The sequence below is a fragment of the Aptenodytes forsteri genome, unplaced genomic scaffold (genome assembly GCF_000699145.1).
Source record: "Aptenodytes forsteri isolate BGI_AS27 unplaced genomic scaffold, ASM69914v1 Scaffold229, whole genome shotgun sequence".
In the NCBI taxonomy this organism is placed as follows: Eukaryota; Metazoa; Chordata; class Aves; order Sphenisciformes; family Spheniscidae; genus Aptenodytes; species Aptenodytes forsteri.
In genome coordinates this window covers 6,703,415-6,719,539 of record NW_008795863.1, presented here as the reverse complement: position 1 = coordinate 6,719,539, position 16,125 = coordinate 6,703,415, and the positions used below count along the sequence as shown (strand labels likewise).

The window sequence follows — 16,125 nt, the reverse complement described above, 5'->3', positions numbered from 1 at the left end:
TAAACAAGACCGGCCCCAGTACTGAGCCCTGGGGAACAATATGATATATATGTATCACATGTATATATCATATATATGTCCATATATACATATATATGTCCAGCAGGATGGAAATGTACGTACATGCTGATGCTCTTCCTCAGCTAATAATAATCAGTGGCATTGTTGTAAAATAGCTGACATGGAGTTTTTAATCTATATTAGTATGTTCAAAGATCTGGACAAATGTTTTTTGTGTGAAACATTTTTATCTGAAAAAAACCCACATTTTTTTCTATGTTCCAGTGAAGATTCTTTTTGTAGCTTTAAAAGATCTTGACAAAATATGTTACTTCTGATCTCCAGTGTTAAGTTTGGATGAAATTAACTGAGGTCTCAGTCTAACAAAATACTTACCTAACACCCTTAAATCAAAATTCATGAGGGGGGCCATTGAATCGCATGAGACCACTCCTGTGCCTGAATTTGCAAAAATACCTTGTTGAGTTTAGATGTGAAGTAGTGAAGGTCTGGACAGAAAGGTGTGAAGAGATGCCATTGTGGGTTTTGTCGTGAACAGTAAAGTGAAGATTAACAGAGAACTAAAGGAAAGCTAGAAGTAGTTACAGTGGTGAAAGCATTAAGACACTAAGATACTGTGCACAACTACCAGAGCCGTGACTAGTAAAACAAGACACAGTGAAACAAGCTTGTGATGGAAGGAAAGAAGTGAATTCAGTTTATTTGTGAACATAGAGGAGAGTTCATACATTTTTGCAGACACACACACATTGGTATTCTGGCCTCCTAAGCTTAATTTTCATTTATGTTACAGTACTTTTACCCCAACTGGGCAGATTAAACAATATTTATGGATGTAAATGACACCCATGTTAAGGCCTCTTTAAATTAACACAGCAATACAAAGGGGCCTTAATGTAGACAAAAAACAGCACTGATTTCTCCATGATTTAATTCTCTAACACATTCCATCTATGCTACTTTACCAAAGTTGGAACAAATCTAAACTGCTGCTCAAAAATGCCTCAATCATTTTTTATCTTTCCATCTACCTCATTAGTTGCCTCCACCGAAATGGTTCTTCACCCTTTCCATTTTTGTTGTATGGCCAAGTGCTCCAGGAAGAGGGTCAAATGGCGGACCTGTGTTTACAGCCAGCATGCATTTGGCCTGGCTGAAGATGCTACAACTCGGGTCTATGAAGTTAGCAGTACGAACATATTTAGGGAAGGCCCTGTTTTCCGTGGCACAATTAAGTGTATTAGAAGCAAAAGTGAAGTGAATGGAAAACTCCAAGACCGCCTGCTAAAGCAGAAAACCATTTACACACACAGATTATGTCTGCCTGTCAACCAAAATCTCCCCCATACTTCCGTTTCCTAGTCTTAAATTCACGCTTTCGTTTTCTTATCTTCTTTCTTTTTCTCTTGCTCAGGCTGTCTCTCTTCCTCAGGTATGAACACACTTACAGTGACATCGCTGGTCTCTGTGCCATACTTGTTCTTCACCACAATGCTGTATTTCCCAGAGTCGAGCGTGGACACAGTAGAAATGGTAAAGCTGACGTTTTTTCCAGATTCAAATTTCAGGATGCAATTAGCATCTGATACAAACGATTTTTCATTCTTCAGCCATGAGACCTCAGGGGTAGGATCTCCCCAGACAGTGCAAGAAAGATTAAGCGCCTATAGAAAAAGTACAAAAAGATTATAAGTAAGAGTCAGTAAATATTTGCTGTGTTTTTTGATGCCTGACTCTCCAAATGTTCCACTCCCCATTTAGCTTCCTGCTTTTAGTAAATGGATGCATATCATCATCAGTGATCAGTAATTTTTGTCAGTCTTCTGTTTCGTAAAGGAAAAGAAGGAATATGGTTAATTCAAAACTCCATTAAAACCTTTCAATATTTTATGGACCTTCTTCTCTACTCTCATAATCATTAGTAGAGCTTTCTCCATGCATATCGTTTAATATAAAATTAGATATTATCAGCTTTTGTGTGTTAGACCTGAAATGAGAATTTGAGGAACTGTCCGATGGATTTGTTCACGTTAAGTTCATTATATATTTACCACAGAAGTAAGAAAGTGTGCCTGCCTTTTCAAATAACTAAGAACAAAGTGTCCCTGGAATATTTTGTTTAATTTAGGATCTTTTTAAACTATGCCCTGACAGCTCTTCCAACAGACTTGAATTGTTTTACGCACTCCTATAAAACTATTTTTAACTGAAATCAATACAGGCTTTACCCTTTCTTTGGTGTTCGTATAAGTATTTCCCTTTGATGTTAGTAATACTCCTAAGGGCTGAATTCAGTCCCACCAGACTGAAGGAAGTATCTTCATTGTCAGAGAGTCAGCTGTTGGAGAGATCGCTGGCAGTTGGATACTTTCTGTAGGCTGACGAGTCTATTGTGCGCACAATGTTCAGGCCTCCTTTTTTTGTTATCAGCTGAGAAATTCATGTTTGGGAGATACTGATACATACAAACGATCCCCTCCTCTGGTCACAGTGCCATGGGAATCTTCTCGAAAGAATTTGCAAAAATGAACGTCACATAGAGAGTCAAATGTGAAAAATGTTCATATGAAACTTCAGTGGTACATAGGCCTTTCTCTGGACCTTTATTTAGGAAGGAATCCACTTATGTCTAAGTATCAAATACTACATTGGTCCAAACTTTAAAAGCTATTCAAAGTAGATTTCTTTTTTTTTAAAAGGAAATTGAAGAATTTTTACTGCAGAGAAAATGGACGTCAGTGGTTCATTAGGAATGGACTAAGTGATACATAAGGAATGGACAAGCTTCTGCTTGACTGGAATCAAGTTTCTCTTACATTTTTTGTAAAGGCTCTTGATAAAAATGCGTCAAAGATAGAGACAACTGAAGAGCACTCACATTGTTGGCCCTATAGGCTGTCACGATAAAAATCTACTGTGAGAAGTCTATTTAAGAGGCTACCTTCCCTTCACCTCTCTGCTTCTTATCTGGTAGTGTGATGCTGGAAGATGGGACAGAAGAGAGACACCCAGAAGGCTGTTGAAATGAGCAGATAGAAAAAATGGATACTTCTATACAAATGAAAGTTTTTTGTACCTCTGACAACAAAATAAAAATCAAATAAATCCCACATCACCTAAGGACCAAAATGAGAACAGAAGGGAGGGGGAAGTCTTTCCTCCATCAACAACACATAATTCTTGGTACTGAAGGAAAGGCAGATTCCAAGTGAGAGGTGGTTACGGCATGGTGGAAATGGCCGCTATCTGATTTCCTGCAGCACCTACAGCTGGTGACCGCGTGAGGCTGTTGACTGCCTTCTCTCATAGCCCACTGGTGTGAATGTGAATGTGGTTTTGATTGCCGTATCCATCCATCTTTTTGAAAAACAAGGGGAGAGCAAGAGATTTTACATTTCCCCCTCTTCCTTATCGCTCTCAATACAAACATGCCCTCAGCCTCAGCCTCGGCCAGGCATTGCATATGGGTCCCTTCCGGTGCTCAGTATTTCTTTATTGTCTTCTGATTCGCTAGCAAGCAAGAGATCACCGCCGAGTGGCCCCAGCTGCCACTCCAAGATGCTAATGAGCTGATGTCCATGTCCAGACAGCTCTATTAGTGGCACCATTCAAACCTGGGGTGTTTGAAGTGGTGTCAGTACTCCGTAATTCAAAGAGATTGAAGCAGCAGTGATGACTCTCTTCTTCTTCTGAATCATTCATTAAAATAGCTGCATTTTGCTTAACCTTGCATCACTAGCTCCTGTTTGACATCGGTGCTCCTCTTGATGTTCCCAGCTCTTATTATTTATTTTCCAGCCACTAATGTGCAGAGATGTATCTTATCATTCACTATGTAAATAGTGAGATCTTTGGTTTTCTGGAAGGTAATTCCGTAATTATGGAGCCTTAGCCAAAGAGAAGTGATTGCCCACTGTGACTGCACCTATCTGTTTCAGATTTTCTGTTCTTTGGGCAGGAGATTGTCTTTGCTCATGTATATCTTTATTACTCACTGAAACCCCTGATCATAATGCTGTATTCAACCTGAAATCCTTATCCTGGTAAAAAAAGTGTCCCCTGTACTCCTGGGGGGAAGAGGCTCCTTTCCCCTTCAAGATAATCCCCCTTTTCTAGGAGTTGTCTGGCTCTGATGATTGTCTGGAGCAGGGGGGTGGGGAAAAGGACTGGAAACCTGTCTAGATGTTGTGGTGAGTGAATGAAATCTATCAGGAAATCTGATCTATCTGAAAAACACTGGGTGAGTAAACCCCATCTCTTTGAGCCGGATCTCAGTATTTCAGAGCTCCACACAGAAGTTCCCGTAACAAGTCTGGAGCTGGGGCACTGAGGCATGTGCACTTGGAGCAAGCAGCAGCTGCAAGTCCAGACCCTTTGTGCCCCCCACTACCTTTTCTGCCTTTCACCGCAGATTATCATGAGTAGGGTGGTACAGATGGCAGAGGGAAATGTGTCATTGTATTTCAAGTATTGCCGTTCCTCTTGCATATCAGCACAAACTCACATTCATGGGTGGTTTGGGCTAAGATGCCAGTGAGCGAATCGAAGCAGCTCAATCAGGGGAACCTGCTCCCTTCTTCCAGCCTATCCGTGAGGGCTGGCTGGAAGGGTACCCCTGGCAGAAGGGTAGAATGGGGAGTTGGTGGGCAGAAGGATGCAACATGTTGCTTCTAGGTCTGAAAGTGCCTGTCTGTCAGAATCCTAAGCCTCTCCTTTTAAAAATAAAACCCCTTACTCACTTACAGGCCTTCATTAAAACAGCCACTTAGGTTAATTTGGCCAGCTGTACACAAAACTTATGCTAGTATTCTCTGCCAGGTCAAATTCCTCCCTAACGTGAACTGACACTTAGCCTTTTCCAATTACATCACACTGCTGAAGAGCATTTCTGTCTATCAGTGGAAGCCTCTTAGGCCATCTGGAACACTGATTGATTAACACTGGGTAAACACCAGTTCATTCGTTCTCACACATACCCTTCAGCTCACATGTAGAAAGCTAATAAATAGCATCACAGTCACGATGTTAAGTTTAAGTTTAAGACATGCATATGCTTGGAAGTTCAATCTAGGGATACCAATCTGTTCATATAACTCTCTAGTTATGGCTGCACTTGTATTCAGAATCAAAGCTTGCAGTTGCCAGTCTTCTGCTACCTCATTTACTGTTTTTCAAAATCCTTGATGATTGTGCAATTTGCATGAATTACACAACAGAGAACTGCATTGCCCTCTCTCCAGCATATATGCAAACAATAGACAGATGAGCCAACACCACCCAAACAAGCGCTGTTTTCCCCGATCACTCTCTGTCCTACTCCGTTTCTCAAAATGATCATCTACTGAATTGCCAGAAACATAAGGTCAAGTATATTTGTCTCGAGTTCTGGGAGTTTTTCAGTCATTTATTCAAACATCACAAATGTCCTTGCTGTCAAGGACAATGTGTGTCTGGGTAAGATTTTGCAACTCATTTTTTACAAACTCCCTTTTTATAAACTCTACACATTTTATTTTAGTGAGCTCATACTCCAACTTCATATCAACTCTCTTTTGGCAGAATCTCTTCTCCAAGCACAAGCACTATTCAATGAGAATCTGCAAATTCATTCCATTTCTTTGTGTCTTCTACCTACAGCTATGATGCTCATATGAGTGCTGCTTACTTCTACAGCATTTCACAAACTGCTAAATCCTGTAATGAAAGGTTTAATCAAATGTTAGCTCATTTTGTAATGCCAACATTCTTAACTTTCCCGGAAGTGCTGCAGTCCACTATCTGTTGGCTATGCTATATCTCACACTGTTAAGGGATTCAGACCAAGATTTTAGACTCTTAGCACTTCTGCTCAGCTTATAATCAAATACTTTTAACCCAGCTGACGTACTGCCAGATAGAGCCAGAAATATCAGGAAGCTGCCTTACTGTAGTTGTCATGTTACAGGTTTCCAATGACATTCACATGCCCTGTTTCAATGTTCACCCACACTGTGAAGAGGAACCGACTAGTGGCAGACCAATGGGAAGTGGAGAGCAGGCACTTCTTGGTCTCGGTACTAATATGCAGCAGCCTGTAGAAGCAGCGTGCTAGAAAAAGGTTGTGAGATTGAGAACTGACTTTCTGGGTCATCTGTTCTGTGCTCAAGCATCAATGTAGCCGTGTTCCTCTGGGATTGCCTTACAATAATCTTTCAGCTAAGGTCTGCTGATATAATCCAGTGTAATCCTGGATTAAATAGAGAAAACTATCTCCTTTTGTCTGGGAGAGAACTGAGTTAGAATGATTTACTAGTTTTACACCGTTTAAAAGCCAGCCTTTACAGTGGTGACTATCTTGCCACATTGCGAGGAAGTTAACTGCATAAGACATAGAATGCCTAGCTGTCTTGTAAATAAGGAATTAAACTTCCCTGATAGCCTGTTACAAAAAAATCTGTGAAACCTGTGCATGAATTTCTAAAGAGCTGGTTATACAAGGAGTTTCAGTCTCAGCTCACATTGTCATCTTACTTTTATCTAATGCTTAAGAAAAGACACTGCCCTGAATACATAAACCCATCTGTGCAAGGCTGTTGAATTATGTACAGAAGGCAGGGGATGAATAAATAATGTAGCAGATTTTAAAGAAGGAATCTTTAAAAAAAAGTGACTATTTTCCCATCATTGAAAGGCATCCAAGCTGTTGGGCTGTTGTGTAAAGCTTCAGTTAATTTACTGTACCTTGCCCTCCTGGATGGTGACAACATCGGGCAAACCTCCAAGTACCCGTGCACGATCTGGAAATAAACAAGTGCAATTTTCTTTAGTGTCTCAAAATCAACTGTGTCCCAGATTCTGTTTCCCCTCTAGTTCTTTCATATTATCTTATTTATGTGCAACTTGTCTCTGATATCTGCACTAGTAGAGAACTATTCAGCATTCTTAGCACACCATTTGGACTTTAAAAAACGTTGAATTCACAGCAAAAGATGTGTTAATAGCTGGTGTCAGTCACTTACAGAGGGGAATTAAAGTACATGTGCTATGTCCTGCAGACTTTGCCATCGATTCAGTGTTACTTCGGAGTGGACACAAAAAAATCTGAATTGAGATCTGGCACTCTAAATTTTTAGTGTCGTAAACTAAAAATGTTGTATTTCCAAAAGGAAATGAATGACAGTGAATGAACGAAGTGGTAGAAGATTAGGTTTTGATCTAAACACAAAGACAGTCTCAGTGACAGCACTGAAATTCCACCATTTTGTATGTATCTGGGTGTAAATGAGATCGATATTTGGTCTGGTTTTAAGCTCAAAGTCTTACAGGAATCTTACATAAATACAAATAAGCTGATCACATGCAGGCTTTGGTGCACTTGTTCTGGAGTATGGATTTTGTTCATTATAAATCTTGGTGGAGCCTGGCAGAGGAAGGAAATGACTATACAGAATGTTCCCCTCTAATGTATTCTGTAAAAGATGTGCTCTGGAGCAGAGAGATAACAACCTTATGAGACCAGGAACGGGACTGTGTTATGTCAATTAACATGCCAGCCCCTTATGAATGGTCCAGGGTTAGAAATGAAATGCCCAGGGCAGGGCTATTACTGATCCCTTCGTGCCGTCTGAGCTGGGACTCATAGGGATCACTGGACATTTCCGAACCCCACTCTATTTGGAGTGTATGTCCAGGAGGAGTTAGCTCAGATCTCTCTGCACAGTTGTCTCCAATAACTTTTCAAATGCCAGTTCTGCCCTTGTTTTTACACAGGTCTGAAAGTCACCTGCAGTGGGAGAACTTTTTGATGTGTTACATTTTTTCCATGCATGTTTCTGTAAATAGGGAGAATATTGAGCTTAATAATTCAAGTTGAATTCTAATGACTTATTCCTTAAGTAATTATTACATACTTCTGTTTTGGTTGCTATGTCAGAATTGACACACACGCGAAAGTATCAGGAGATTGAGGCATCTGATATGATCTCCTGTTTGCATAAACAATGCAAAAGCTACTGTTGCTTTCTTACCCATCTCTGTATGCAATGCAGAGCCATTTGACGTTTTAGATAGTTCAAAACTAGCCAACTGATTTCCTCCATCTTTGAAAACAGTGACTTTGTGCAGAGAACATGCATGAGAGATCTCAGCAATAAAGATAATTTTTGGAGAAGGCTAACTGGTAATGAGAACAGGAGCTTAGACTGGAAAAATCAACATAACCCATAACTATAGTGGTATTGGCTGCAATGTGCACCAATGTTAAATCTCTAAAAGGTCACTCTCCTTGCTTCCCCTTGGTGTAAGGACCAATTCATCTTAGGATGAGCACATGCACGTACACATGTATACATGCCCTCTCTCTCCCAACGCACAACCTTCCTGGAGAGGAAGAAAACCTTTGTAAACAGTTTATTGCAACTATTGTCAAAGAAAGCCCACTTACTTTTCTCTGCAATCGCAGCTTGCCTGGAGTTGAAAGAAACAAAAAGAAAGACCAATTTCAGTTAAGGTTTACTTAGAGTGATTGAAAAATAGCTTATCTTTTTAACTGCCTTTAATCCATTAAGGAAAATCTCTCTCATCGTTTGGCAATACTGCTTATTCTTTGTTACCTAACTGTTATATAAGAATTGCACCAAAGAAGTCACATGCAAAACTCCTACAGACTTCTGTAGGACTAGGATTTGTTTCACAGGATATATTTAGCTCCAGCACAAAACAAACAAATACTTTTCTTATTTTATGGCTGCTATTACTGTATTTAGATGGCACAATACTTACTTTAATCTCTGGAACTCAGCAAAGGCTTCATCAAATGCTTTGTAAAAAGAAAAGTTGATTTTAAAGGTAGGTTCAGAGATAAATTATCACAAGTTTAAGTTTAGAATGTAGAACTATATTAAAAATGTAGACATCATTAAAGAAATATTAATGTATGGATGCATGCATATTGTATAAGCCCTAAAATGCTGAATGGTTCAACTAATAAAGGCCATCTTGTATATGGCAGCTGTTTTATATACGTATGAATGCATAAACACACTTTTTTTCTTCTAAAAGTCAGGCTTTAAGACAAAGAGATAGTGGGAGAGCAATAGGCTGAAATTATCTCACAAAACAGAGGAAGAAACCCACAATACACCACCTAAATGATAGCTTATGGCAGTGGTCTCCCAAACTTTCTTGATCATGCACCCCTATAGGTAAAAATTTTTTGAGTACGCACCCCCAATATATGTATATTTATTTATAAATTATATAGCTGTACTACTGAAGTTCTCATATTTTCTTCCTGCACCGCAGCAGGTCATCTTGCACACACCCCACTTTGGAGACCACTGACTTACGGAATACAAGAGTCTGTTTTTCCCAAGTGCTTTTCATGTCTGCTCTGAAGAATCACACTGATGGCCATGAACAAACCAGACAGCAAACTGCTGTCTCCTTTGTAAATTCAGGCTAAGCTACCATCATGTGGGAGGTCAACCTCTCTGCTTTGAAAGGGAAGAAGAAATCTCTTTTTTCAGAAAGTGGGGGGAGAGTACAGAAGGAGCAACATGGAGATGATTATAAGGTTATTGCCCTTATGCAGAGCTTGCAGACCCAAAGTGAAGCTTTAGGGATGGGAACGGTGGGGGATGGAAACTCAGCATATCGGAAGGAGTTAATCTGTTCCCTAGGATCTGAGAGCTCTCTCAGGGTAAAAGCTTCCAACAGTCAATCTCAATAATTTTAGCTGTTCCCCTAACATTCCTTTATTGTGCTGATGAAAGGGACCAGTCTTGACATTTCTGAAGAATAAGGAGCCCTATTATATCCATCAAAGAAATGCAGTAGGAAAGTAACAGAATGAACTTGTCCCTCACTTTGTCCTCCAAATATTACTTGGAAGGAAGAGATACAGAAGGCATTCAGTGCTACAACTTGTATTTAAAACCGCCAATCAATGTCAGCAACACAAGGGGTTTTGTAAGATAGCGCAGAAACTGGGCCGACGTCTCAGTAGGCAAACTGTAAGTGGGTATTTGGAATAGGAAAAAGCCATTTGTAATTTATGACCCGAGAGCACGGGTTGGGGAAAACAAATTGCACTGTCCCCACAAACACTGCCAGGTGCTGGGTACACACACAGACCCTACAACCCAAAGGGTAACAGGTCTGTAGCAAGATCCTGCTGTAGATGCTCCTACCCTACCACAGTGTCATGCCCACCTACAGATGATGTTAGCAGAGGGAATGGCCTACCTTGTCCAGAAAGATCTATTGTCTTTTTGTGTCCTGTTTTACCATCAAAGAGTTCCATTGTGTATTTGCCTTTGTCCTGTGGAGTTGGCTCATTGATCTGCAACCAGATCTGCTCCCCGGTGACACCAGTCTTCACTCGGTCTGTAAACCTAATCTGGGTATCGCTGAAAAATACACAATGTTACCCTTTCGTTTTGCTGGAGTATAAATGGTGTTCGCTCATGATGAGCCACTGAGTACGTCTGCAGTTACTAAGTGATTTCCAAGGTGCTATGGTATGCCACCATTTTTCGAAACTTTTGAAGTCAAATTCTTACTAAAGCTGTGGGCCAACGGGGCAGAATTGACATGACAGTATTTCCTTGTTCAAGGTCTAGCTCTCCTCAAAGCTTGCAGCAAGGTTATGCATCTTAGTCTATGACCTGAGCCATAGAAAAGTTATACAAATTTAAAACCCAGATCTCTGAGGGGTAATCCATGCATCCTCAAATGTTCATGTTGTCTTCTTAGCATAGGTTTATTTCTGCTTGGGCAAAACAAAACTATATAGGGCTGTACCTACAAAAAAACCCCACTGTTGTCACAAATGGTGTTTGCCTAGTTGGAATGTTTTCTGATGCTCTGCTATGCTTTGGCATTTACAATTAAACATACTTTGACATAAGTATATCTTCTTCCACAAAAAATATCAATTCCTCAGCTTCCTAGCTAAGCAGTTAATTGCCCTGGATGAGGCAAAAGATATTAGTCAAATAAGCTACTCATTTTCTTTTTATCTTTAAACTGATAACTTCAAATATACTAGAGGGTCAAAGAACATTTTTACTAGATTAATTTGATGTGCTTCAAGATCAAATTAATTTCTAAAAACTAAATGGGGGGGGAGGGGAGAAAGAGAGAGAGCCAAGAGAGAAAGAGAAATCCAGAATGCTCCATATTCATTTCCAGTTTTGAAATTCTTAGGATTTGTGGTGATACCAGGTCAAAATGGGTGCCAAGAAACAGGAAAACCTCAAACTGCTTTCATTTCTTGGACAGCGTTGCTGGTTAGCATCAGTGTCAATAATTACAGCCAGATTGCTACAGCACATCCTGGGTATAGTGTGCCTCATTTACATGAATTTTATTGAGAGATCAGTAATTCAGATTCCATCCTAAAGACTAACTACTACCATGTCCACAGGAAGTGAAGCAGCAAGAATAGTAATAATAGATTTGAAGCAATTCTAATATGTTATTCCTATTAAACCAAATCTAAGTTGTTCACTTCTCTGGGTTTTCCAGTGCATGCTGTTTGCGCTGGCTGAGAAGTCAAAGCTGTCTCGTGGATTTGGATATGCAACTCCCATTAATTTTATGGGGAGCTGGGGATTCAAATTCTTTTAAAAAATCTCAGTTCTTCTGTTAGGTTCATAGCTTTCACAGGAGGGGCTGTCTGGATTTTACTGCCCCGGGCACATGCTGAAACTTGCTTTGCCTCCTAAACATGAACCCATGCGTTAAGAGGACGTGCCCACTTGTCGCAGTTCCCGTAAATTGTGGCTTCTAGACAAGCAGACCTCCAGGCTAGGTATCTCTGAACTCGTGGTGCTGGCCTCTTTTAAAGCTTGTCAGTCTCTCAGGTTATATATGCATCACTCCTTAAAACTGTTTCAGGGAAAGATGCAGCTCCCATTCGGGAGGTGGGAAGCATTCTGAAGCAGCACGGCCCTGACAGCATCCCATGGCATGGGACTATCTGTCTCACGAGGGAAACGACAGGAGTGCCCTGACTCTTGTACTAGTTTCACATGGGTGTAATTCACTGAAACTAACTCATATGAGAGAAGGACTCATGAGGGATGAAGAGAAACTTGGGCCTCATCTCTCTCATATATCCAGGTTCTTTCTGAGTCTATAAAAACAAAATCACACTGACTTTTGCAAAGCTTTTGCATACTTACTTGTGCACCCAGCCTACTCTCAGATCTTCCACATAATAAGTAACATAGGAGTACAGTCTGATACCCTCAGCTGTGCTCTGGATTTTCAGGTCTGTCGCAGATAAAGCTGAAAGAAGAGCACATGGTTTTATGCTACCATGCAGCCATTCATTGAGTGTCACAATGAGTCATTCATTCAAAAAGAGAATTAAGTCCTTACCAATCCTTCTGCATACTTCATTCATCAAATCTGCAAAAGCTGTGGAAATAAAATCCAGAGACTAAGACTCTGTGTCTGCAGCTCAAGCACAGTCAATAACAGGACAAGTACTGGCTCTGAAATTTTCTCCCCAGTAGGTTTGAAAAAGAAATTGGACCTGCCTTATAAAGCATATTAGAAGTCTAAGTAATGCAGAAATATAGCCTGTTATTCCACTGTTTTCAGACTTTATTTAACAGCAGCCTTGATGAATACTGCTACAGCTGAACAAAACTATTTTTTTTTCTTTTTCATAAATGACACTATTCAGTTGGCATGCTAACCCATCTATATACATTCTAATAGATAGGTTTTTCTCCACTTGCTTGGAAACATAAGGGAAATTTAAAAAATATAGTAATCACAATGAGTGTAAAGGCCCCTAAATAAATGAATGGCAAAACATAACAAAAATGTGAAAACTTTTAAAATTATCTAGTTCTATAATTTCTTTCTATACTTGTAGACTTACACTACTGATGGCCCCCTAAGGAAACCTCTTATCATTTTGCTTAGCTTTAGTCATAGTATTTTCCCAAAATTATACAGAATCCAGATGCAATAAGCTATATTCAAATATTATTTGAACTGAAAAATCTCAGTTTTTCTAATGAGATGATCTTATACACAGGAGGAACAAAGCCACAGGAAGGTGACACACGCAGTTGCCTGTATTACCCCGAACCCACTTGCAGGCGAGCAGTCAGGCTGTCAGCTGGTGTGGCTGACTGCACGCAGAAAGTGGCTCTGACCTGTGTCCGTAAGCTTTAGCTCACTGGAGTCCTTTCCTCTGTCGTCCTTCAGTATGACTTCATAAGTGCCAGCATCTTTCTTAGAAAACTGCAATATTGTAACAGTAAAACCAGTTTTCAGAACACTTACTGTACAAAAATCTAGATTTTACTCCTGAATTCAGCTGATGTCCCATCCCCAGGGAGATGCCCGATGCCCGGGGCTGGGGCTGCCCTGCTGCCGCCCGGCTGCCCTGCTCCTGGCTGGGGTGATGGGATGGGCCTTGGCTGGGGGGTCCTGGCCTGCAGCTGTGGGGGAGCCCCCTGCCCCATGGGGCTCTGACACTTCTTCCCTTCCTCAACCAAAGAGCCAAGAGCAAAGAGATGAAGTGGTGAATGCAGGTCACACCCCCAGCCTGCAGCAAAGCTGCATCCGGACCAGACCTCTCTGGTGACCCCAAGAGGGTGGCCCTCTGAAAGCCTGAGTGACAAGCGCTTTCCAAATGCCATTTGAAACATAAATGTTGTCTCATTCTGTTGTTAAACTGACATGCAAAGGAAGTGACAAGCTCACTATCTCTTCTGTCATTGTTTCCTGAAAATCTGAACAAGCAGTTATAGATAGACATTTGCTTTAGCTAAACCACAGATGCCTTGTGAGTTTTTCCATTTTTAAAACCCACTTCCTTTTTTGATTGTTCTGCTGAAATATCAGATTAGATCGTATCGTTCATCTGAATTTGTAGCACTAACTTCAGCTGAGGGCTAACAAGGACAGTCACTCACCTCTGATATCAGCAGAGTACACACGCCATCTTTAAAGTCATGTTCTTCATCTACCATTATCTCTCTGTCATCTTTGTACCATACAATGTGTGTTTCCTTCTTAATATTAGCCACCTAAGATGGATGAAAACCACATCGTAATTATTCTCTTCATTTGAGCAGTGGAACTTAGGGTCGCATGGGTTAGCCTGTTCAAGTCTCTCATAAAGTAACAGCAAGCTTTACAACTTGATCGCAGTGAGTTATCGCAGGCCTCCATTTTAAAATAAGGGATGCAAGAGGGAAAACAGCACGGATGAAAAGAGAGAGAAAAGAACTGCCAACAGCTTCAAGGAGCCCAGGGAACCAGTGGATCCTGCCCGGGGGATTTCTACACACATAAACCAGCCAAAAATGAGAAAATCCCAGGATTTACAAAGACCTGTCATTCCTATTCAGGTGCCTTTTCCTGGGTGGGTGGCTGACAGACCTGAAGAAAAAAGTTCAAGCTATTTTCCAAGGTATTTTGTTACATGCAATGAGCAGTCACCCCAGCATGATTAGCCTTCAGAGCCTCTGTCGCTCTCCAATATGCAGTTGGGAGTACACAAGCAAAGGTGTACCTTCCCACCCTCAACGTCTAAGTAGTAGTAGGTCAAAGTGCTTTGAACATTGTACTCAATGTTTTCCTTGCCCCTTACCTTACATTTCAACATCACATTACAGTCATCGGTAACTTCCCATCCCAGTTTATCCACAAAATGAGGACCTGTTTAAAATTACAGATATATTTTTAAAGGTCACATCAATGGCATTCACGATACCAAACCAAAGACAAATGTATTTTTCTTGACAAGAATATTGTTATATTTTAATGTGGTTTTATTTTTCCTATTTCTCCTTCAGAAGGTAAGCAACTATATAACAGAACAAAAAACATCTATTTCAAATTAACATATATAAATATAAACAAACTCTTAACAGACTAACACATATATGATCCTTATAAATATCCATATCATCACCTTGTTTCCTGTGCCACTCTTTTCTCTGGAAATCTGCTTCATCCTGCAGCTTCTTGAATACTAGGAATTAAAACCAGCAAGAAATACAAGGTTAAACATCATGTGCCATTTGTACAGTACTGAATGTCACTATAACAGCTAGGTGCAACTCTGTCCCTTGGAGGTCAATGAGAATCCTGCCATAGGGTCAGGTTTTCACTGAACATTTCAAAGTGTCAGAAGCTGATTACGGCTAACCCGACTTCCCTAGCTGCTTGCAGTCATCAGGAGTTTAATGTGTGATGTCTGAAAAAGCGTAATCCCCAATCATACAGCTACTTTCCGCTCCCGGTAGGAAGGCAAACGAGCGGCAGCAGAGTCAGCAAGCCGCTCAAGCTCTAAGAGGTGCAGCTACTTGTTCCCACCTGAATGGGCTTTTTACATGGGAAATTTTCATTCCACCCATGGAAAAGCAAACAATGACAGGCTGCAATATTTTACATTTCTGTAACAGTTCCCCTTCCTCCCAGCGCTTAAAAAATTTCAGTTCACACACATGCCCTGTCCTATATGAGGCAGGCAAGCACTGTGACATGAAAAACCACTGGAACATCTATTGGTATTGAAAACAGTGGAAAGTGAAGGTGACAACTGAGGTAACCTGGGTATAATTTTTCCGGCCTACTGTGCAATACAGATTAGCTTACCATCACCAATGAGGACAAGGCTGGATTGATTGGTTGCTTTTCCATCCTGCAGTTGGAAAGTATAAGTCCCTTCATCCTTGTCCTCAAGTTTATCCATAATCATTTCAACAAGGCCAGTCTTCTGGTCCACCTTCATTTTATATTTCTTCAGGAATGGAAAGTAAAGCAACAATTAATGGATATAAGAGTCAGAAAATATTTGCCAAACATTATCTTTAGGTGAATTCTGTTTTCTTTATTCAGATTGACACTATCATCTCTAGCTCCAGTTCTAAACATGTAACCAAATAAATAAGAAATCTGTTAAAGGTGAAGCCTATTTACTAATGCTATACAAGCATGTCCAATCATATCCTGGACTGCATCAAAAGAAGTGTGGCCAGCAGGTCGAGGGAGGTGATTCTGCCCCTCTGCTCTGCTCTGGTGAGACCCCACCTGGAGTACTGCGTCCAGCTCTGGAGCCCTCAGCATAAGAAAGACACGGACCTGTTG

General features: G+C 40.6%; 1 protein-coding gene across 2 annotated transcripts in view; it reads right to left on the bottom strand.

Moving 5' to 3' along the window:
* Positions 1-690: 690 nt before the first annotated feature.
* MYOM1 (myomesin 1) overlaps positions 691-16,125 on the bottom strand; it is a 75,384-nt gene continuing 59,949 nt past the window's right edge. For both annotated transcript variants that reach the window (XM_019473347.1, XM_009284120.2), the window contains 12 exons: positions 15,634-15,778; positions 14,948-15,007; positions 14,624-14,691; positions 13,944-14,057; positions 13,179-13,266; positions 12,388-12,426; positions 12,189-12,294; positions 10,246-10,409; positions 8,782-8,818; positions 8,444-8,466; positions 6,742-6,797; positions 691-1,685 (listed from right to left, as the gene is read on the bottom strand). In XM_019473347.1, coding sequence (XP_019328892.1) covers positions 1,392-1,685; positions 6,742-6,797; positions 8,444-8,466; positions 8,782-8,818; positions 10,246-10,409; positions 12,189-12,294; positions 12,388-12,426; positions 13,179-13,266; positions 13,944-14,057; positions 14,624-14,691; positions 14,948-15,007; positions 15,634-15,778 — 1,194 coding nt within the window. In that variant the 3' untranslated portion in view covers positions 691-1,391. The remainder of the gene's footprint in view (positions 1,686-6,741; positions 6,798-8,443; positions 8,467-8,781; positions 8,819-10,245; positions 10,410-12,188; positions 12,295-12,387; positions 12,427-13,178; positions 13,267-13,943; positions 14,058-14,623; positions 14,692-14,947; positions 15,008-15,633; positions 15,779-16,125) is intronic.